Source organism: Clarias gariepinus, chromosome 6 (assembly GCF_024256425.1).
Source record: "Clarias gariepinus isolate MV-2021 ecotype Netherlands chromosome 6, CGAR_prim_01v2, whole genome shotgun sequence".
In the NCBI taxonomy this organism is placed as follows: domain Eukaryota; kingdom Metazoa; phylum Chordata; class Actinopteri; order Siluriformes; family Clariidae; genus Clarias; species Clarias gariepinus.
The window spans coordinates 14,346,834-14,370,000 of NC_071105.1; the positions used below are offsets into that span (position 1 = coordinate 14,346,834).

A 23,167-nucleotide genomic window follows, 5' to 3' on the forward strand; every position below is an offset into this window, starting at 1 on the left:
ATGAGAGCATTTTTGTTTCATTTCCAGGAAGGAAGACGAGAGTCTGGTCTTCATGTAAATTGAAAAGCACTTTGGCCACACGATCAGTCTACCCCATCTGTAATGGAGTGGAATGGCAAGGTGGGACAGCCTACAGAAAGAGAGAGGACACCTACTTAAAGACAAACAGGTTTAATGATACGTGTTCGGCTTTCCATTGTACAATCTGGTATAATGAATTGGGACATTGTTTCTACACACTGTGCTCATCAGGACACCCAAGACTAACTGAAAACCACTTACTGTACTTCCCATTATCTTTTCCTAGATCTTCTAATCCCGGCTGAACTAGATCACGTGAATCACACTTCGCAGTGAGGTTATACCCCATTATATACATGCCATCCAGCTTATTTATTTATTTATATTCTGGAGCCTGAAGTTTGCCCTACCTCCTGTTTTAAGTGGCAATTCAGCTGGGTTATATTAACTTGGGTTAATATAGTATTTAAATGGTCTCTGGAATGGCAGTAAGAGCTAATGGTGAGAAGGCATCAATGAGGGCACTTTAAAATTGTCCCAGAATGCAGTTTTGGTCTCTGCGGCTATATTTGAAAATACTAATTAGCTCAAAGGGAACTCACATTTTTTATATTAAACACCCAAATCTAGCCAGATTTTTGAAAAAGTCAACTACAGAAAATGTCCCATATTTACATAAAGACCCCACACCACAAGCAGGGTTCTGCACAAGCTTCCTTTCAGTGCCGTGGCTGCAGTTTGGGCATGTGACCTTTTCGGGTGGCATTCGTGCCAGCGCCATGTCGGCGGGCATGGACGTCAGCAAGGCCACAGTCTGCTGTGCCATGTGGAGGCCCAGATGTAGCAGGCAGAGTAATCCACACTCATGCACTCATAAAAGTGCCCATCTGGCCCCATGTGCACACACTAAGCCCAGAGAACACACTCCACGTGCTGGCATGGACTCACCGGAGACTCAAACTCTATAGCAGGAGACTCTTACTCTTCCTCTAATGCTCACTGCTGCTGTTTTTGTTGTGGCATTACCCAACCTCAGTGGCCAATTGGCACTTGATACACACCCACACATGCACACTCACCATGGAAAGACAGTGAGCCACAGTGCAGGATATCATAGAGGTCTGGCACAGGAGGAAGCCCACTGAGACAGGAAGTGCCACTGAGATACCAAATAAAAAGGATCCATTTATATCGCAGCTGCTGAGAGTGCACACAGATAAAGTCAAGGGCTCGCTGACTGCCCTCAGGCCGCTCTCCCTGCCCTCTTATCGCTCTGCTGAAGGATGGTATTACTCGAGTCTGAAATGAAACAAAACACAAAGAAATATCCTCCGTCCTCTTTTATCCATTTGCCAATTAAACAACTGACTAAGACTTCTAATGTACTGTATAACCCTCTCCATGTGAGGCCATTTATTTTAGCAGTGGTTGATAAATAGGTTAATTTACATTATGCTGCAGTCACTGTGGAACAGAAAAAAGCCATGCAACATGAAATAATAATAATAATAATAATTTATTTCTCAATATCACAGTCAAATGAGAGTGGCATCCCAAGCAAATACTAGGTAAGCAATATAAAAGTGAAAACATATGACTTTACAACTTACACCATATATTTTACTGCCAATAGCTGAAAATCTAATTTCCACTGCTGCCAATAGCAGAAAATTACATTTACATGACCGCATTCATGGAGGACTATAATCAGTGTTTTTAAAAGAAAAGCAACATTCGAAACCACCTCGAAACAGCAAACACCTGGGTATCGCAGGCATGCTGCATATAATTTTACATTAGTTAACGTAAAAATGTAACAAGATATCGAGCATATGAAGACAGTTTCCAAAAAACAAAAACAGTTCTTCATAAAGTGGCAAAAACAGTGGGAATATTAATATTATAATAAGATACAACAAAGCACTCGGTTTACTATCATTCCGAGCAAATCTAATTAAGAGTAAAGTTCAAAGCGCACCGAATGTAGTTCAGAAGCAAATCACATCTGCTGAAAAACAACCCCAGTCTTTTTTTTCTTTTTTCTCATACATAATCTTTTTTTTTAATTGTTTATGCAAGTAAAGTGTAATTTCTACAACAGATGTATTCATGTACTATCCCTTTATAGTCATAATAATCACAAATTAACTGTGGGACTCGACTAAATATAAGAGTTGTGTGCTTTGATAATAATAATGATAATTATATATTGAATATACAGTATTACACACACCCACACACACACATACTGTATATTGCATTGCTGCCTCACAGCAATGGTCAATTCATGTTCATTTTTACTCCTGAGCTCAGGTTATTGTCTGTGCATATTCTCTCTGAGTGAACACGGAATTCGTCTCAAATCCCAAAAACATGTCTGTACAGTAGGTTGAATAGTCCTAGGTGTAAGTAGAATGTGTGTATATTGCTCTGTGATGGACTGATGTCCCATTAATGTATATAACTCTTGTAAGAATAAAGGCAAGCAGAATGTTTTCTTGCAAAAGACAACTCATGGTACAATACAGGAGACTCAGTTGTGCCAGCCTGCAGTTGTAGTTCAGGGAATGTGGTATAACCACAGATTACAAGGTCTATGAGCTTGCACCTACCCCTATTTACATTTTTATATTCTTATTCCCCCTGGCATGAACAGTTTCATCTGTTTGTATCCTGCCTGTACTATTTTCTAATAAACACAATTTGTTCTATTTCTCAAAATATTCCTACTGTTACCCACAGGGACACTGACCAGAATGAAGCACTTCTACTGAAAATAAATGTACGAATAAACAAATAATGAAAAAACAAAAAAGTCAGCAAAACCAGATTTGTGCTTAAAATTATTTAACATTTGCCTTTTATCTTATATACACACTTGGCTATGGAACCAACAACTATTGAATACTTCACCCATTCACATATTCAATACCCACATGTCTAGTGAATGAATGAATGAATGAATAAATTATGCATTTTTAATCAACAATAAAACAATATATCACCCTGTGCTGGCAGCTTTACATAGTAAGTTTTTAGTAACTTTAAGATAACTCTCAACAAACTTCTCTCATATCTAACTTCATACTTAACTTCCCTATATCGCATGAGAGTACAGTAAATACACTGCAAGATAACGATCTATATCAATAATACACAGTCAGTTTGAGTCAGGTGAGTATATCTCACAACACAACCACCTGCAACAAATGTAAATGTATTCAAATTTTATTTAATCACAGATTGTAGAGTGAAGAGAGAAAAGAAACCTCTTTTGCTTGCCATTAGAGTTCAAAATCATTACTACTGAAGAACTGAATGGACACCTGCACATCTTACTGTACAATTTAGCTAAATCACCCGTTTTAAAGTGACAAGTGCAATAAACCAATAAAATATTTAAAATGTGACATATACAATGTGCACATGCATGTGGCCCTAAAGTACAAAGACAAGGAGTGAAATTACTGCATGCCTCCTACCAATGAGGATACATCAGACTCAACTGATCAAGCAATAACAGCTCATTAAACAAGAGTTTACTCAGCCGAATCAGGTGTGCTTCTGGTTGGAATGAAATTCTGGACCCACACCAGTTTGGATAGCTTTGGACTTTGGCTTTTACCCAATTCAAGTGCAACAAGAGAGGAAGTAGGCAAACGGCAAAGCCAGAAGCCTCCTTCATCCATTCACGCACAGAATATTGGAGCAATTTTAACACGTATGCCAAATTTTAAACGGTTAACCATTTTAAAAGGTCAGGGTAAGGCTGAAATCAAATCCATGAAAATCATTCTCAATCATTATTCACATTCCCGTGAATTCCATGTGAGACGGGGTGTGTAATGCTCGGCTGCTCGCGCCAGGTTGGTACTCCTGACACGCAGCCAGCCATCAGGGCAGCGCGCAGACCCTCCATCCTGTCCAGAAGTTAAATGAATCACTGTGAGTCAATCTGCTTTGCCTTTTCCACCACAGGGATGCTTTTCCACTGCCAGAGGGCATCTGCCTTGTGGTTATGAACTTTGACCCCAGCCTCCTGCTCCGCCTCCTGGTTCCGAGGTTGAAGACTAAAGGATGCCTGCTGTGCTTTCTGGAAACGGTTGGCGACATAGCAGTATAAGAACCTTAAAAGAGGAAAAAATATGACACTTATGTAACATTGTAGAGACTTGGCCTAATATAAATAAAGGAAAATAAAGATTATATCCTTTACATAGTTATGGCTCCTAGAGAAAGTTTTGGAAATGCATTAAGAAATGTATTTCCCCAAACACAGCACAGAGCATTCGGTCTGGCCGAGCTCGAAGAGAGGTTTTGCTTAATGAGCAGATCCGTTTGAAATGTCACACAAACGGTTACTCTGACACATTTAATTGGTTAAATAATTAAGACAAATGGAAGGTGTTTGAGATTATAAGAAAGGTAGCAAAGTGAAATGAATCCAACTGAAACACTTTTAAGGTGAGGTGTTCATTTATGAGGTGATATTAAAGTGTGAACTTTGAACCAAGCTCTCTTCCTCTGGAAAAATGGAAACACTTGGGACAAAAATCTTTGCAGAAAATTAGTACACACATACATGGAAGTGTTAATCCTATATAAATCATATTTAAACAAATTCATATTAATTTATACTGTATGCATTATTCACATCGCATGCTTTTGGATCCTTAAGCAAACAGCAAATGTGTTACATTACACAGCATCATACTGTAGATAAATTCTTATGATTAATTAAAAAGTATTAGGTAATTAGGCATTCTACAGTATTACAAAAAGTCAAATGTGTGAGAGATGGTGGTCTCTGGCAAAGGTTTCAAGATTTTTTCATTCATTCATTCATTCATTCATTCATTCATTCATTCACTTTCTCTGTAATTACCACAATTGAACAAATTCTTTTTACTGTGATAAATATGATACATTTTAACTTTCATGTAACAAATCTTAAAGCTGGATCTAGATTCTTGAGAAACTGGAATTTTCACTTGATTCTGCATGTTATTACAAAATGTAATGTACATGTTTCTAATTATGTTCGATTTATCTTGTGATTAAAAATTATAAAAAGAAAATATATAAGAATAAGTACTAGAATTTTTTTTTACATTTATATTAAATAGTTGGTGGCACAGTGGCATAGTGGTTAGGACTGCCAATTTGCACCTCCAGGGTCTGGGAGTAATTTCTGCCACGGGGTCTGTGTGCATGGAGTCTCCACGTGCTTGGTGGGTTTCCTCCTGCTGCTCTGGTTTCCTCCCACAGTCCAAAAACATGCAGATTATGCTGATTTCCATTCCCAAAATGCCCATAATGTGTGAATGAGCGTGTACAGTCCCTGTAAGTGCCCTGTGATGGATTGGCACCACATCCAGGGAGTACCCTGCATCATCCCCAAAGTCTCCTGGTATAGGCTCTAGGCCCCCTGTGATCCTGCATACAGGATAAAGCGGTATAGATGATGAGTGAGTGAATGATTATATAGCTATGTATTGCAAGTAATTAAATTTTTTTGTATCATAGGCAAATGTATCAGAGATTGAATGTGTTACAGGTGAGGTAGATAGAGATGAATCTGTGTATCAGTATTCATATGCTAAAGAGTTTAGAGGGAAGGCAAGTTATTTTATAAATCTCATTTAAAAACAACAAATGTTGTCCAAAGTGTTGTACAAATGTGCGAATTACCCAAGATAATAAAATAAAGTTTGTAAACTAAGTTAATAAAAAGATGATGATGAATTGAATAAGGTATTAAATAAATAAAACTCATTAGGCACATCTTGGCATCAAGGGGAAAAAACAATCCATATATGCAGGTAAAAACAATAAGAAGCTGTTATTATTGATGTCTTGTAAAAATACATACACTGTCTGCCCATTTACATTTAAAAAATGACTGATTTGCAATTTATTATTTTACCACTAATGATACTATACACAGTATGTTTAAAAAGTTCTGTCCACCACCTAATGCTTCCCCACAAGCATCAATTAACAAGAAGAGGAATCATCAATCAAAATTTTGAATTAATTATTTTATTTGACTCAGATTTTTGTGACTTTATGCTCAGCTGGTCCAGTGCATTACTGAGGTCATATACAGACTTGCTATGTCATGTCATCAGTTACAGTGACACGAGTCACCTTGGTGACTCATGGGGGCATCCATATCTAAGTATTTCTCAGAAAGAGATTCATTACAACAGTCATTCACTCTGGCAATCAAGAACATCTCGTTTTTAGAGAGCCGGGCCACTCAATGTTGCCAGGCAACCCGAAACAAAGAAATAGAGATGTAGAGATGGAGGAGTGTCATTTGGACACGATCGCTCTTAGGTTACAGTTCAATCTGAGCACTTTGATGAAGCATTTACCCCCAGCAAGACACACACTGATGGGGAAAGAACACCATGGCACCTTATTGAACAATGACTGTCCAGTGGATGTTCTCAGCCATGGAAGTGCAGTGACTTGAAACAATTGATTCTCACTTGATTAAGTAAGAAATGTTCTGATGGAACTGAAGAGTGTTTAGCAGGCACATGGTCTTAGGGCTGTATAAGGACCTTTGGGTTAAAAAAAAAAATCCTGCCATTGTAATATGCTTTTCTCTTAATGCTTCTAATTATATAATCTACATAAAAAAAATAAAAAAAAACCACTACCATCTTTATAGAGATTCAAGGCCATAACAGATCACATACAACTAGTGTGAGCAAGAGGACATTTAATTCAAATACAAAGTCGTTTGTCCTCCAGAAGAGGATGTCAATAAACAGAACTTTCTCACATTTCTGGTTGAAAGTGTTTGCCAAAGTAAACAGCCAATAAAACTGGAATCACAGACCGAATCAGGCAATGTTCTGAAGTTATTTTTAAGCTGTTATTTGCAGCTATCTGGTCTGATCGTGCAGTTCTGTAATGAAGGTCTGCAGGGACAAAGCAGACCTCCATTTGTGCTGAATTGAAAAACACATTTCGTGTTCTTAACGGTAACCAAGCTGTCAGCAGATAAGGAAGTTCACAGTATCGCCTCGCTGGTAATCCATCTTGCCATCTTACCATCGCTCCTCTTGTATTTTCTTTCCAAACAGCTTGAAAATATGGCTCGGGGCCTTTGCCCAAATGTCACTCCCAATGATTTCTCCAAATGTTGCTGCCATAAAAGATAGAAATAAAAGAAATTCTAACTAAAATGGACACGTGACACAGTGGGATATGTCACGTTAAAAGCCAAATTAACAACGGGCTTGTTGTAGGAAATTGCATGTCATTTAAAGCGACCTTTTAGGTGAAATTATTTTTTACTGGACTACACTTGTGTTTAATCAGTGTTGATCAGCCCTTGTTCTAGTTAGTCTTTTTTATTTTGTGCATACATACTGTACACATACAGTTTTTGGTATTCATATTGCATTTCACTACTGTTGTAATTGCACAATCATGTATGTGACAAATAAAATTCTTGAATCTTCAATGCCTAATGCTGTACATTGTTATGCATTCTGTGTATTTTGTACGCACTTGATTACTACTGTGGTTTATTTCTTTATAATGTGGAAATATATGGACAATATACATGACAGGATTATTTAAGATTGAAATAGAGAGGATTCAGTGGACAATCAATATATTTCCAAGTTTAATATGATGACCACGGGTTTCTTTGGCCTAACCGCGTAACCCCTCAGGCCTGAACTGGATTCACTTTGACAGCAAACCCTGTGCGCACAGCATTTCTTCTGTAGTAAAGTCGCTCCAAATCTGTTGTGTTGTGACCTCACTTACACGAGATGCTTGTTGACTGCTTGTTTTTTTCCCTATATGTGTCACACAGATTCGAGTCGTTTACAACGGGTTGCTCAGCTTCATATCCTGCCTTGTTTACACAAACCCGAGTAGCATTATCAAACAGCAGCCATGATGGCATAGCAAACATGATGTGGCAGATCGTCAGAGATTGGAAATCTTAGAATAAGAGAAGCCTGGCTGCTTGACAGAAGGAGACAGAAAACTGCCACAGGACGTTCACTGTGCATAACCAGCAAGTCCTGTGACGTTTGTCAGGGTCGAGCTCTCTTCCCAACTCATCAGTGTTTCATCCCTCCTTCCATCCCCTCCTTTTTTTCCACACTGTCACAGTGAGTCGAGACTCAAGAAGAAGAGCTCTTAATACCCTGCACCCACCCTCTTTCCCTCCCCATCCCAACTGAGCAGCATTCCAGAGCACATTGTCATTGCCTGGAGCCTGGAATATCTCATTATGCCGCATGAGATTTATTAAAATAGATTATGGAAATGTTAATTAACTCATTAATTACATTATTTAAGCAGCAGTGACAGATAAGGCGGTGAGCATTATTGGCGGGGGGGGGGGGGGGGGGTGGGGGGTGAATGTAACAGGAGGAAGCATTGATGTGTTGTGTGTATCTACTGTAGTGTGGTCTGGTCTAGATGTTGTAAAGGAGCTGATTGCTGATGAGATGCTCAACAATCCAGTGAAGCTTCTTGTATCATACCACCCTCTATACGTCTCCATTCTCACACTATATACTTTAAAATATTAATTGATCATTTCCACAAATGGCACTCACTTATCTTATATACTGCTTTATCCTGTACATTTCAGGGTCAGGGGGACCTGGAGTCTATCCCAGGAGACGAAGTGGGGTACACTCTGGACAAGGTGCCAATCTATCGCGGGGCTCCACAAATGGCATCGGCAATTAAAACACCATCACCGCGTCCACCACCAGCAATAACAATGAAAACAACATGAATGAGAACTTGAGAAACAAAAATTATTTTTTTTATTTTAAATAAAAAATTCAATTATTTAATTCAGTCTATTTTTTTATATTTAATCTATTTTGCTAGAAAAAAAAAACATTAAAAGGTGGGGGTCAATGAGATTTCTGTACAATATTTGGCAAGGTTATCGCCATTTTTAAAAAAAATTATTATTGAAGCTGCTGTAAAAGGCCCTGACTATTGTTGACTATGTAATTCTGGCAAAATTGGCGAACAAATTTTAAATACTTAAAGCACATGATTCAACTTAACTGATTTATCTGGTCTCTGAAAGCAAGCCATGACACAGTACAGTTAGTGAGAGGTACTGTAACATCTTTAATTGCCCTTATCTGTTAGGAACAAGGTTTATTCTAACAGAGTTTCTAACAGAATGATCAAAAGCCCCAAGGGAGCCTAGTTCCTGGATATTCAGTGATAACAAGACACTAGCAATGTTAAACACAAGTTAAAAGACCAAAACAACACCTCTACTGTCTCACATATGGAGAAGTTAGAAATTAAGAAAGTGGGAAAATCAGTCAGGAACGGGACAAAAAAACATACCTGTAACATTCTCCAAAAAGGTTCTAAGTGGAACAACTTTAACTGCTGTGTGCAGAGCCACGATTTTAATATCCCCCGTCTAGAGACGAAAGCTGTGCTCTATTGTATTTCCCTCAATTAATAACCTTCTACAATAAATTAATAGGCATCTCTGCTTCCTAAAAGAAACTGAATAAGAATACACAGCATGAAAAGGTCAGGAGGAAGGCTGTTTTCGTGTTTTCTCTTAAATGCTTGTCTGTGAGCACTTTTCCAAAGGTTAAGATGTCATAAGCGGGGAAGGATGCTGTGCTAAGGAAGAGGGGTGGTGCGTGTGTGTCACAGTGATTGAGACACACTGTGACAACCGGCAGGAGGACATTGAAATGCCGGCATGGCCACTGCGTGGCAAAACTCCCTTCCGGGGGCACGCACGTACACGCACACACACACACACACACACACACACACTATATATTAGATATTGCAGAGACAACGCTGTTTACTAGAAAATCTAGGCTGCAGAGTGAAGACCAGAATCATACCATGGCTTTGTGAATAAATGAGTATCGTCAGCACTGAACTTATTTTAACTGCAATCTTTTTTTTTTTTTTTTTTTTAATGAATACAAACCAATATGGAGCATGGTGATTATAACACATTTTACAAGTATTACAGATTGAATTTTTTCCCAAATAAATAGTCATTTTTTAATCACTTTACCATGAAGGTTTACAGAGAATCTGCCTAGAGGTGTGGATTCCACAGATTGCAACCAAACTGTGAAGAGGAGGTTTTTACTTTCATGCTCTTCCTAGTTGAGACCAATTATATACAGGAGTGATGTAGTTGAGCTTTAGGAACTGTCAAAGCTAAAAATTTAGAGAACATGCTGACAGTACTGACATTTCTACCTTGGGTTTCTCAGTGGTTTTTCAGTCTTTCTGCAGGTAAAGCTGTAGGTAGGATTCAAATAGAATGATCATAAAATGCCTTTTTTTTGGACACACATATTTCTATTACTGCAATGAAAAGGGGACATAGACATAGTTCAATAAGACCCTTTTGAGGTATATCATATTCGTTGAAAGAAAAAAATTAACTGATAATACACATTTATAAAAATGCAAAAAACTTAAGCACAAGGTAAGCACAAAATGCTTTTTGGTCTGAAAAGTTGCTTTACCTGAAATGGGCCACCATAGAGAAGTGACGGTTTAATGGTTAAGGCTGTGGGTTACTGATCAGAAGGTGAAGAGTTCAAGCCCCAGCACTGCCATGTTTCCACTGGTGGGCCCTTGAGCAAAGCCCTTAACCCTATCTGCTCCTGGGGTGCCATATCATTGCTGACCCGGCTCTCTGACCCCAGCTACATAGCAAGCTGGGATATGTGAAGAAAAGAATTTCACTGTGCTGCAGTGTATATGAGACAAATAAAGACTTCTTATCTTATCTTATCTTAAATTGCAAATTATAGCACCTATTCCAACAAGAGAAGGAGCCAGGAGGAAGTACTCTAGAAAGGGTAGAACACTTCAGGAGGGGGTTTGGGTCCTCAAAACTAGAGAGGAATACTGATAAATACTAAAATATCAGTGAATACTGTATATGACCTGTCTTTGACATAGAACCCTCTTTAGTGTTTCCTCAGGTAGCAACACACCTTATTTAATTAATCAGCTAATTAACAGCCATTAGTAGGGGAAACAGTCAAATATGCAGTACAGGTGGTCCTCCAGTATCGGAGTTGAGCACCACTGGCTTAGTTCACTGGTACTTTATTTCACCTCATGGAGTAACAGTCAGGTGTTTAAATTGACTTTCAATTCATTTTAAGTTTATCTGAAAAAACATAAATCAAAAGCTAATTTGTCTTTAGCTCAAAGTAGATTTTTTACATGTAACCATGTTTTTTTTTAGCAAGGCAAATTCATTTTCATTCCAAGCCCAACCCCATCACTTTTAAACCAGCACATACATTTGCAGTCACATAGAGACATTAGCTAATCCCAATGTTCACATGAACACAAAGAGTGGAAAACATATAAAAAAAAACTTGCATGTAAATAACTCCCCTGCTATTAATTAGGAGAGGTAAAATAAGCTTTTTGCACACGCTACGATGGCTGTTAATTTGCATTGAACGCCTCTGGGGAACAACGCATCAGATAGTACTCACTGCACTCCATCAAACAAACAATACATACAGAGCAAACAGAACTGTACGCTCCGAGGACTGTGATATATGTTCCTTCAGAGTTCATTCTAATTAACTGTGCCTCTGAACTGTAACGTTGTACCAGAAACATGGGCACTGCTTATGGAGAGTATTGGGTCATTTACCCCCCTCTCAAAGACAAAACCACAGTGGGGGGCAAGCAAACTGAATAGAAGCTCCTGACAAATGAAATTAGATACGTTTGCTATCAGAGCAAAGCTTTATGTTACAACACTTTATTAGCAATCATTCGAAAACAATTAATGATACTTCTCATTTCTACATCCACACCTATGCTGTTTAAAAAGCATAATTAATTAAGAGTGCAAGAACTTAGATCTGAGCGAACATAACACTGTTAGTGAAAGTGCTCATTAACAGGGCGCGCTAGGTGTTGCAAATAGAGAGCGCACAAAGCTATAAGCGCGAAGCAGTGAATCATGTGCGGAGTGCGGAGACGCTTCTGTGTGTGAGTGCATGTCCGTTCTGTGAGCTCGGCAGCGACACACACTCACACTTTGCTATTGCTGGCTCATGAGGCTACACTCTACCCATGAGTCAAGATCAATTTCGAGACATTCGGGTGGAAACAAGACAAATGTTCCCACTGCTTAAACAACTCCCTTTCTTCCAAAAACAAACACTGATCTCATTCAGCGTAAACATCCCAAAATCAGTCTTTCGGCACGCCGCTTGTTTAATATAATTTAAGGCCTACTCTGCTATAGGTATACGATGCTACAGTATGTTGTTATTATTCATACCATGTCGAATAAACAAATTTAATACAGAATAAAGAGTTTTTAAAGAAGTGTTTTTAGTCTGAGTCAAATATCTTACTGCATCTCACTTTGATAGCAGTATCTCAGCAACATCATGCTGTGTCTGATACACTCATACCGGCAATACACTCACTACCATGTCAAGGTAAATGTTGCACTGGTCAGCCCTGATGCTAGAGTGATCGGCTTTTATTGGAATAGAGGACGCAGAGGCAGCTGACAAACTGTTACTCTAGACTGCCAGTTCAGTGAGGTTTCATATCATTAGATTCAGTTAAATTAAATGTAGAAACAGTACAAATTTCCTATGGTAACATTTTCTTCAATATAGTTAATATATTATTTACTTAGTGGTTAGAACTGTGGCCTCACACCTTCAGGGTCCGGGTTCGATTCGGATTCTGGCTTCTGCGTGCATGGCGTTTGCATGTTCCGCCCGTTCCACTTGGAGGGTTTCCTCCGGGTACTTCGGCTTCCTCACACAGTCCAGCAACATGCAGATTAGTCTAATTGGCGTTCCCATACTGCCCATAGTGAGAAAGGTTGTGTGCATGTGTGTGTGCCTTGCAATGGATTGGGATTCTGTCCAGGATATACCCCTCCTGCGACCCTGAATACAGGATAAAGCCGTCTAGGCGATGAGATGAGATTAGATGAGATATTATTTACTTATAAATCATATGTAAAACATAGAAAACTCTGTGATCCATATTTTATTCTCTTATATAACCTATAAAAAGGAATGATAATTAACACACAAGACTATGAATTTTAAATATAATATTCAATGCATTATTAAAACAGGTTCATATCTTTGCTATCTGGTGCTTTTATTTCATGTAAAACACAACAGATCAAGTCATAGAGATAATAGGTTGATTACAAATTATTACAGATTTAGTTTAAGTTAAAGAAGTAGAGCATATCCATTAATGGGTGGGCATGTCTTCTTTACAGGGGAAACACATATTAAAAAATTGTTATTACATTAATTTGGAAACACAAAAATGTAAAATAATGAGAGAAAGCTTATATCTTACAAACACATCATTGCATTGTACAACAAACAGTTAGGGGATTCAATGAAATAAACCTAAATGTTTAATAACTGGATGTGTGGATCAAATACTATTTTAAACCTCTGCTTCATGAGCTTTTACTCTATAAAACAATCTGCCAACCTCAGACTTATAAACTACACACAGGAAAGTTAAATAATCTAAATGAGAAACCCAGACAATCACCTTAAGTACCTGCATAAGCCGACCTTTAAAATTTTCTGTGCAAGTATTGAATAACTTTTGAAATCTTCCCTAACCTGTATACTTTAAAAATATTCCAAGGTGATTTTTGTCCCTCTGTAAGTTTTGGCACTGGTTTGGGGTTGAATTTTTTCCTTGCTAAAAAATAAACACTAATGGATATCTGCTATTCTGAGCCAACAAATTTACATACACTGTAGGCTGAACACTGTCCCAGTTGTATATGCAATTTGAAAATAAACAAAAGATATGAGAGTTGTTCAAGTCAAACCAGGACTTTTGATTGCGCAGAATAACAGATCAGAGTAAAAACTACCTTTATTTCTCCATATAATCCCCTGCCACACTAAACTACTTATCCCAGAGTTTTAGTAGTGCTTGTATACCATCACGGTAGAAAGTTTTCTCCGGAGCCATGATCGGACTACCTGCTTTACATTGGCCGCCAAAAAGCCCCTTTAATGGAATAAACGTCTGGAAATCACTTTGAGCAAAGTCAGGACTGCATGGGGGTTGTGGCAATAACTCCCAGCTAAGTTTCTGTAATGTGCAAGTGGTGCAGTGGGCAGTATGAGGCCATGCAATGTCCTGCAAAAAAAAATGCCTTTAATGATCGAAACAACTCATTTTACCGAATGCTTTAGAAAGTTGGCTTTGTACAGTTGTATTAATGTACAGTACAGCCTTCTTTATAATGTAAGAATGTAAGAGTCTCATCACCGTACCCTTATTCAAGAGATATTTCATTACAAGTCCTGGTTTGAGTTAAGCATCATTTTTATTAATTTTGTTGTTTTTAATAACTCAATACAGTGCTACTGATTCAGAAGTTCCTATTAAATGACATCAAAATTTGAGTGAAAACTGCAGAGTTAACTCAGGCCTCCAGCAGATCTGAAGCATTGAAACCGCAAAGGCTGCCGGACACGTTGCGTGCATGTTTTAAACAGCCTTAGTACACCACTTGGCCTGAAAACTATAGTAAAGTATTACAGGATGAAGTCACTTCTAAACTGAGTCTGAAATGTAATGTGCTTTAACCCACACACACATCGTTTTCCCCCTTAAGGTAGCTCGGTATACGGATTTACAAGTCCTACTTGACCACAGCATTGCACAACCATTTCTCTGCAGCTATTTAACATGTTGTTTAAACATAAACCAATTTCCTCCCGTAAAATTACAGCTCACTAATGTGAGCACGATGAGAGCTGGAACAACAGCAGATTAGCAGCGCAGCCATTATATTAATTACCAGCTCATAAGGTACATTCTTCACCCAAAGAAAACGTTTAATAGGAGCATTTTGCCTTGATTAAAAACAGCCCCATGTTTGTTTTCTCAAAAACAATGAAACAAGTTGAGAGCAGTGAAGAAATAAAAAAAAAAAAGGTTCATGTCAAATTTCAATGTCCCCTGTTATCAGAGAAGGACACCCCGGGGGTGATTTTGTATTTGTATCACTATTTCCGTAAGGATCAGCTTTCACATTGAACTTGCTGTAGGACTAAGGGGAAGTCGAGCAACATTCTGTTTCCATCACGAACATGGCAAACAGTTGATCATGTTTACGCTGAGAATTTAATGCATTATTTACAAGTCGGAGACTAATAAAAGCAGGCTGCTCATTTGCTAATGATGCAGAGCACCCAGAGTGTTATTCCAATTACTTATATTGCGAAAGACTCAAAACCAACAGGGGAGATAGTCTGTGTGTGTGTGTGTGTGTGTGTGTGTGTGTGTGTGTGTGTGTGTGTGTGAGTGTGTGTCCAATTTCAGTTTCATTGAAATGATTCAGAGATTACTTCATTTCTTTGCACAGATATGGGTTTCTGTGGAACACTAAACTGCATAATAGGACTTGTAACTCGGAGTTTGTCATTACACAAGGCCACCCTGAACATGCACATACACACTAAAATTGAGAATCAGGAAAAGTCTATCTTCTTGCAAGACTATCTACTCACATCTTATTTCAGATCATTATACATTGCGAGAGTAATCTGGTGTGTGTGTGTGTGTGTGTGTGTGTGTGTGTGTGTGTGTGTGTGTGTGTGTAATAAATGCATTTATGTATTCATTCTCAGAGGAAACCACCAGACCAGATAATTTCTTCAAATCAACTGCTGACATGAAAAAAAATCACACAATTTCACAATATATTAAACTTCTACTGCTCACATATTTTACTGCTCACTTCTATCCCACACATTGATAAGAAAAAGTGTAAAAAAAAAAGCTTCTTGATACACAGTATCATAGTATGTGTGAATGTACTGTATGTAGTGTGTATGACAGGTAGTTCCGACCAAGCAGTTTCTCATGATCTTTAACAATCTTTGAAATTGTTGTCCTCTGTTTAGCAAAACTCAACATTTTTTCTAATTTGTTCTAATTTACTGTCAGTTCTTTATTTAAAACTAATCCAACTTATCTGTTTACATGGACACTGACTTGATGTGTGTTTATACGCACAAAGCATTAAATAAGAATATACCTTTACTGAGAGCGGTGGTTCTAAAGCATCTTCTCTGTTAAATCCTGCCTTCTACATTATGAATGATTACAAGAACTTAGTCAGTGTTATTGGTTAGAAACTTTACTTTATAATGAAGTGCTGGGCCAATCTGAGCCCCTTCCTCAGCCAGAGAACCAATGTATAAAAAAGCCCAAAGTAAAGAGACACAGAACACAAACATTTACAGATCAGGAATGGGTGCAACATTTCCTTTCTGGAAATTCATTACATCACCCAATAAAACCCCCACATTGGGCAATCATGTGCAAAAAGACAATATTTACTATTTTTATTTATTCCAACGTGAGAGAAACCAGATTCGATCAAGTGGTCACATTACTATCATTCTGACTGAAAATTCCTTCTAATTGGGCCAGATTGGCTCAGACTGTTGCGGTGGTTTACATGATGCACTTTTATTCAGAATAGGCGATTATACCCATTATTAGTGGAATAGTGCGGTCCATATAAACACACCTAGTGACTCACCACTAAAACACAACCACGAGTTTGCTATATTTTTATTAAAAGATTACTAATGCTAAATTGCAGGCTGATTTATATATATATATATATATATATATATATATATATATATATATATATATATATATATTGGGTTTATTAAAAAAAAAAAAAAAAAAAAACAACAGCAACAAAAAAAAACATTATTTTCACAACATTTACACCAAAACAATATACTCATACAGCATGTGCAAAAAAATAGTATGCAGTCTACCTTTTTTTTCCCCCTCTTGTGAATGATGTTCCGCTTTGGTCTATGATAAATGAAACTTTTGCCATAATTTTACCATAGTTCCAGTTCCACTTCAGTTTTTTTCTCTCTGCTGACTAATGGTTATTACACAGAACCTATTTTGTGGTGATTTGTACCATCTTTCCAATAGAAAGGAAATCTCTGAGCTTTGTATAAGACCTGACACACTCATGAGAACTTCTATCTCACTCAGAGCATTCAGCCGGTTAACTGCCTAATATGGGAATCTTAATATAGCCCTTGTCCCCTCATTACCTCAGCACAATTCTCATTAAACAGAGTGTCCATGCATGGCCACATGGGAAAAGTTCTAGAGAAGACATATTTAACTTTTTTTTTTTTTCACAGTGTAATACAGTTCCTGAAGTGAGCAGATAAACTGACTTAAAATTTTTACATTTTGTTACACACTGCTAATTTTCCCTACATTACGATTTAGAAGTGTTTTTATTTTATTTTATTTTTTTAAAGGTAAGCAGCTTTGGGATGAATTGAACATTGATTATGCACTAGTCCTTTTCAGCTGACATTGATGACAGACCTCACTAATGGCTGAATGGGCACAAATACCAACAGCCAGTGGAAGGCCTTTCCAGAGTAATAGAGGTTATTACTGTATATCAGCAAAGTGGCGACTAAATCGGGAATGTTCTAAAAGATGATACCAAAACATTGTATTAGTGTTTAAACATCTCATCTGGGTAAAAAAAAAAAAAAAAGTAAATTTTCAGATAGGATTATATAACACCTTTTTTTCATTATACTTAATACTTCTTATCTCCCAATCAATGCCTATTTTTTTTTGTAAATATGCATACACATTTATATTTATATCAGATGAAAAGAAACACATTTGCTAAATACTATTTCATGTCTTTTTATGTAGTATCCTTAACTTTTTTTTATTGACATTTTCAATTATCTTTATTGGCTTTCAGATGGAACCTTGCCAATTAAAATTTCACGTAAAAAAGACATTGAAAGTTTATTATCACAAAATACAAAATGTTAAGATATTACAGAATAAATTTGACATGGTTACGGACACTACAGATTTTTTTTTTTTTAAGTTTCAAAACCACTTTGAGCACATGCTTCTAAAATCTTACACCAATTTAAATAATGCAATTTAAATAATTTCTGTTTGAATCAAGACAGTTTAACGCTGAAAAATTACCTTTTCTTGGGCTTATATAAAATATAAGATTGGTCACTTCCATAAACTTCAGAAGTAGCTTGTTATATTTATAACAGTTTAAAGCTGAAAAATTACCTTTTCTTGGGCTTATATAAAATATAAGATTGGTCACTTCCATAAACTTCAGAAGTAAGTGTTATATTTATAAAATCAGCACCAACACCGTGTTTTGACCGACATATGAGTGTAAATGGTCAGGTGTCCACACAGCTTTTGGTCATATAGTGTATGTGTCTATATAGTATATGTGGTCGAGCCAGAAAACAGCAGTTTCATTTAAAATGTTCCTTTTAATTTCCCCACTGGCTGAATAGTGATTTCAAATGTATACTTGATTGTCTGATATCGAGCACCACAGAACCTTTGCTCCACACTACACACCTCATAATATCCTATAACAGCATGCTCGCCCTAATGATGACATCTCAATCATGTAGTAGGTTAAATTTCAAATGCCACATTACACTGGGGAACGCAGCAGAAATTGTTATGCATGGAAATGGTGCTGCACAATCGCAGGGGTTGAAACAGGGGGGGGAAAAGGGAGATCAATGCAGCTTTTAATTTTACCCCTCATTGATCATGTCAATAGCACGCACACCTTTCACAAGTGGCAGAAATAGCGACTCATATTTCTGTTGGCGATGTGGCTGTAATGACTTGTCTGTGAGTGTGACGTGTATTCCTGGAAGGAAAATTAATGTCTGTTCCCCTTTGGAGAGAGAAGTATTGCATAAATATGAAGCAAAGACATTTGATGCTTTTGAAATCATAATCATGCTCACACTCAGACACTCCCCCCCCCCTCTCTCACTCCCTCTCACACACACACACACACACACACACAGGGTTAACGGGTGTATATTTCAAAGTGCTTTCATTTCCTTGTGGTTGGCTCATTGCTTTGGTGATTACAATGGCGAAAGCAGCGAGGTAAACTGAGCCTTTGAGAGGAAAGGGTGTTTATTGAAATCTAATGAAATTTAGCTTAACTTAATCAAACTCTAGCAAATACTTCACACAGCAGGGGTCTGTAATGAATACAGAGCGCAAACACTCACACACACACACACACACACACGGTCAAGAAATTCTCGGAAAATGTTTTGAAATACTGTGTAAAAAGCCTAGTTTTCCTCTCTCTCCCTCTCTCTCCCTCTCTCTCTCACACACACACACACACACGCACACACACACACAGAATATTCTGCCTTATGTGAGGACCTTCCCTTCACATATTAATTATTTCAGTTAATTAATGCTATGTCTAAGATAAGCTACTCCCATCTAAACCTCAGCAAACCTTTGGCCTCTTAAAATTTTTTTTTTTTTTTTTTTAAGTTACAGCTTTTTGTCTATTCCTTATATTCATGTTTATATTCACTCATATCCATCTGCTGACTGACAGGTCAACCAATTGCAAACATGACAGGATAATCACTACAATACTTTGCTTCACAATAGTTAGTTTGTAGTTATTGCAGCTCATTAGAAAATATAATAATCCACCAAATTAGACTTGCTCACTAGTGAACATGGATATTGGTTGTAATTACACAAACTGCATATCCAAACCTGGCATCTGTTTTTTTAATTGCTTAACAGTGTAATATTTTTTTTTCCAATTCTTGTTTATAATCATACTGCTGTTTTCACAAGTCTTATAATATTTCTTGTGCTATACACTGTATACAGTACTTTTTATATTCAGTGTAAAGTTTATCTTTAGTGTATTTTTTTAAGGTCATAGTCAGATTTTACTGTACATCAGACTGTATGTGCATACATATGTGTGTAACAAATAAAAATAGAATTTGTAAGCTAGTTTGCTTAGGAGGTACCTGGAGGTAATATTGAATCAGTGTAAGGTAACTAACTACCTGGCTTGCACTTTTAGGGTCTGGGTTCAATTCCTGCCTTGGGGTCTGTGTGCATGTTTTCCCTGTGCTTGGTACGTTTCCTGCGCGTATGCCGGTTTCCTCCCACAATCCAAAGAAGTGCAGATTAGGCTAATTGGGTTTCCCAAATTGACCGTACTCTGTGAATGTGTGTGACTGGAGCTACCACAGATGTAATAATAGGAATAAATACAACCATTGTCCACCATTGGCCCCTATGGTCCTTAGTTGGATTACAGAGATTCATAGATGTGTGGATGGAATTTAAACAAATGTAAAGCTCTAATGTAAAAATTAAACCTATATTTTATGCTTATTAATATTAACAATGATTACTAGCTGGGGCTGGTTTTACCAGCAACAGCTAACTACAGTACTGCTAGAGCTGAAACTTTTGCAATTTAGTGCTTAGGTTAGGTTTAGGTGTGAAAAAACATACATACATTGCATTATGGGAACCAATATGTCATGTCATACAATATTCAGTGCAAAAAAATAAAAAACAATCTACGATTGGGTGCGTGATGTAAGGAGATCGACATGCAGACGTAGACATCACAGCTACATCAAAACTCATCATATATCTCAATTTTAATCAGACAAAGCATGGTTTCTGATTAGAAGTGCTTACATAAGAGGCTGAATCTCTCTCTCTCTCTCTCTCTCTCTCTCTCTCTCTCTCTCTGATGGAGAAGTGTGGTGGAGGTTTGTGGGTGTTGTGAGTCACATGGTTTATTGTCATCTCTGCAATTAGACAGCCACAGATGTGCATACCTTCTGGCAACCACAAAGCCCCCAACCACCAAATTAATTTTAAAGTCGTCCCCCCCCCCTCTCTCTCCCAAACAGGTTTAGCAGGGACAGGGCTTCTTACTCAGCCTGGGGCTTAACCCCCATTTAGGTGTCTTGCTGTAAGAGAGACCCAGTTGGTTTCTTGCTATTAAACAGGCATTTGTACCTTTTTGCACATTGTGTAGCTGTCATGTCCCATTTTGCATGTTTAGCTTTATGTGTAGAATTCCATAATGCTCATTAATTAGCTTCTAAACAGAGAACTTGCACATTCGCACATTTTCCACCCATATCACACCAACATGAATACAGTTAATATTCATAGCTTAAGCTCCTTATATGTTTTTATATTTGTTTTGACTTTGTTTTGACTTTGGATTGCATTAATGTTTTTGTTCACGTTCATGCTATATTTTATAATATACCTTCACTTTTAGAAGAAATAATTCCTTTTATTTGGATCTCTGCTCCATAGTGATACTGGACCATTACTATGGATCTCTTGATGGCTATGAGACATCATCACTCACCTGTACAGCAGGATTTCAGACAGGATACCAAAGCTGATAGCAGCTATGTTGAAGAGAGGATGTTGAGAGGGGTTATTAAAGGCTGTCAGCATACAGTACACAGTGTAGGGAACCAGGGCTGCCAGTACCACTGCGAGCACCACCACGAGCCACACACGCCACTGAGACATCAGGGTCTGCCATGGGGCAACTCTCTGCTGCTGGTACTGAGAAAATGACAGAGTAGAATAGAGAGGGTTGGCACTCTTACCTACAAATATACATTAAAAGTAAATACAATTATATTTAATACAATATTAAAATATAAACAATTTTATTCATACACCAATCAATTACAACAATAACACCACTGCTGGATGAATTAAATAACATATATTATCAATTATACACCAGTTAAGTTGTGACAGGATCATGGGCACGCAAGGATCATTTATGCCTGTGGAGACCAAAAGCTAGCCAGTCTAGTCCAAATCTCGCAGAAAAGCCAATGCAGCACAAATTGCTGTAAATAAAAAAGTAAATGCTGGCATGGATAAAAAGGTATTAGAGTTAAAGGTTATTGATCTGGGTCTGGATCTCCAAACTTCACAGATCTCAATCCAATCAAGCATCCATGGGATACACTGGACAAACAAGCCTGACCCATGAAGGACCCATTCAACAACCATGAGATCGGCCACTAATGTCCTGGTGCCAGACACAGCACACCACCAGAGATCTTGTGGAGTCATCCTCCTAAGGACCAGAGCTGCTGTGGTAGCACGAGGGGAACCTACCCAATGTTGGGCTCAATATTTGATGTTTTCATGTAATGAGGTACTGTACAGTGCTTTTTAATTTAGACAGTTTCTGGTTGTTGCCATCTGACTATGCCTACACTCTAAATAATCCCTGAATTGGAAAATGGGTGATACCATTTGTTTTGTCCCAGGTTGTAAACATGTTTATTTTGTTGTAAAGCTTGGCATTTTAACATACTTAGTAGGTGTCTATGGAGATTGATTCCCTTTTGAAGACAGCCCTCAGTGTGCATTTGAAAAACTGTATGTTTTGGAACTTCTTTGTTGGCTTCATTTTTCAGAGGCGGAGGTTTCCCCGTGGTGGAGACATTGGTACAATGTGGTAATTTCAGTCCTAAGCCATCATAATGAAACTATTAAACATCTGAGGCCTATTACGCCACACAAACTTATATCTTATGAGTGTTTGAGCATCAATTGAACTGCTACATTTGTAGTACAGTTCAGAATAAATAGCCTAGCAGGTCTTTTACAGATAAAATTATATGAATATAAAGTTACATACTCTGGGATTATTTGCTTATAACAAATGTCTTATGACTGCACAACAGCACCACTGGTGGTAATAATACATAAACACAAAATGCTGTAAAAAAAAATGTTTTCTAGCCTTGACTGGTTCTTGTTTTTTTTTTTCAGATCATAGCTTTGATTTGTTGGTGATAGTGAAATTGTTCACTCTAACTGACAGAGGTTTAGTCTTTGGCTATTGTGTGCTTGTATGTATACACTAGTACTGTAAACTGCCATCTGTTACCTGGATTGTCTAATTAATACAAATGTGTAATCATTTATAGATTTCAGCTAGCAAGGAATGCTATCAGTGTTTGAAGTTAAACTGTATGGTGTGGTTGGCAGTCAAAACTGTTTGATTGAATAATGCATGAATGAAATTATGAGAAGAGTTATGAGTTAAGATGTTCTAACCACAGGATTTCAGATACAACTTTTTTCATTTATAGGCCAAGTCGTTAGGGCTGTTGATTAAAAAAGGAAACGAAAATGAACAAAGGAACCTTTGTGAGGT

The 23,167-nt window shown here is 37.6% G+C and overlaps 1 protein-coding gene across 1 annotated transcript in view; it reads right to left on the reverse strand.

Annotated features, from left to right (window-relative positions):
- Positions 1-2,958: 2,958 nt before the first annotated feature.
- The window catches only part of LOC128526154 (uncharacterized), a 122,879-nt gene continuing 102,670 nt past the window's right edge, over positions 2,959-23,167 (reverse strand). Inside the window, exons 4-5 of the mRNA XM_053497747.1 lie at positions 21,341-21,546; positions 2,959-4,148 (exon numbers count right to left, since the gene is read on the reverse strand). Coding sequence (XP_053353722.1) covers positions 3,962-4,148; positions 21,341-21,546 — 393 coding nt within the window. The 3' untranslated portion in view covers positions 2,959-3,961. The remainder of the gene's footprint in view (positions 4,149-21,340; positions 21,547-23,167) is intronic.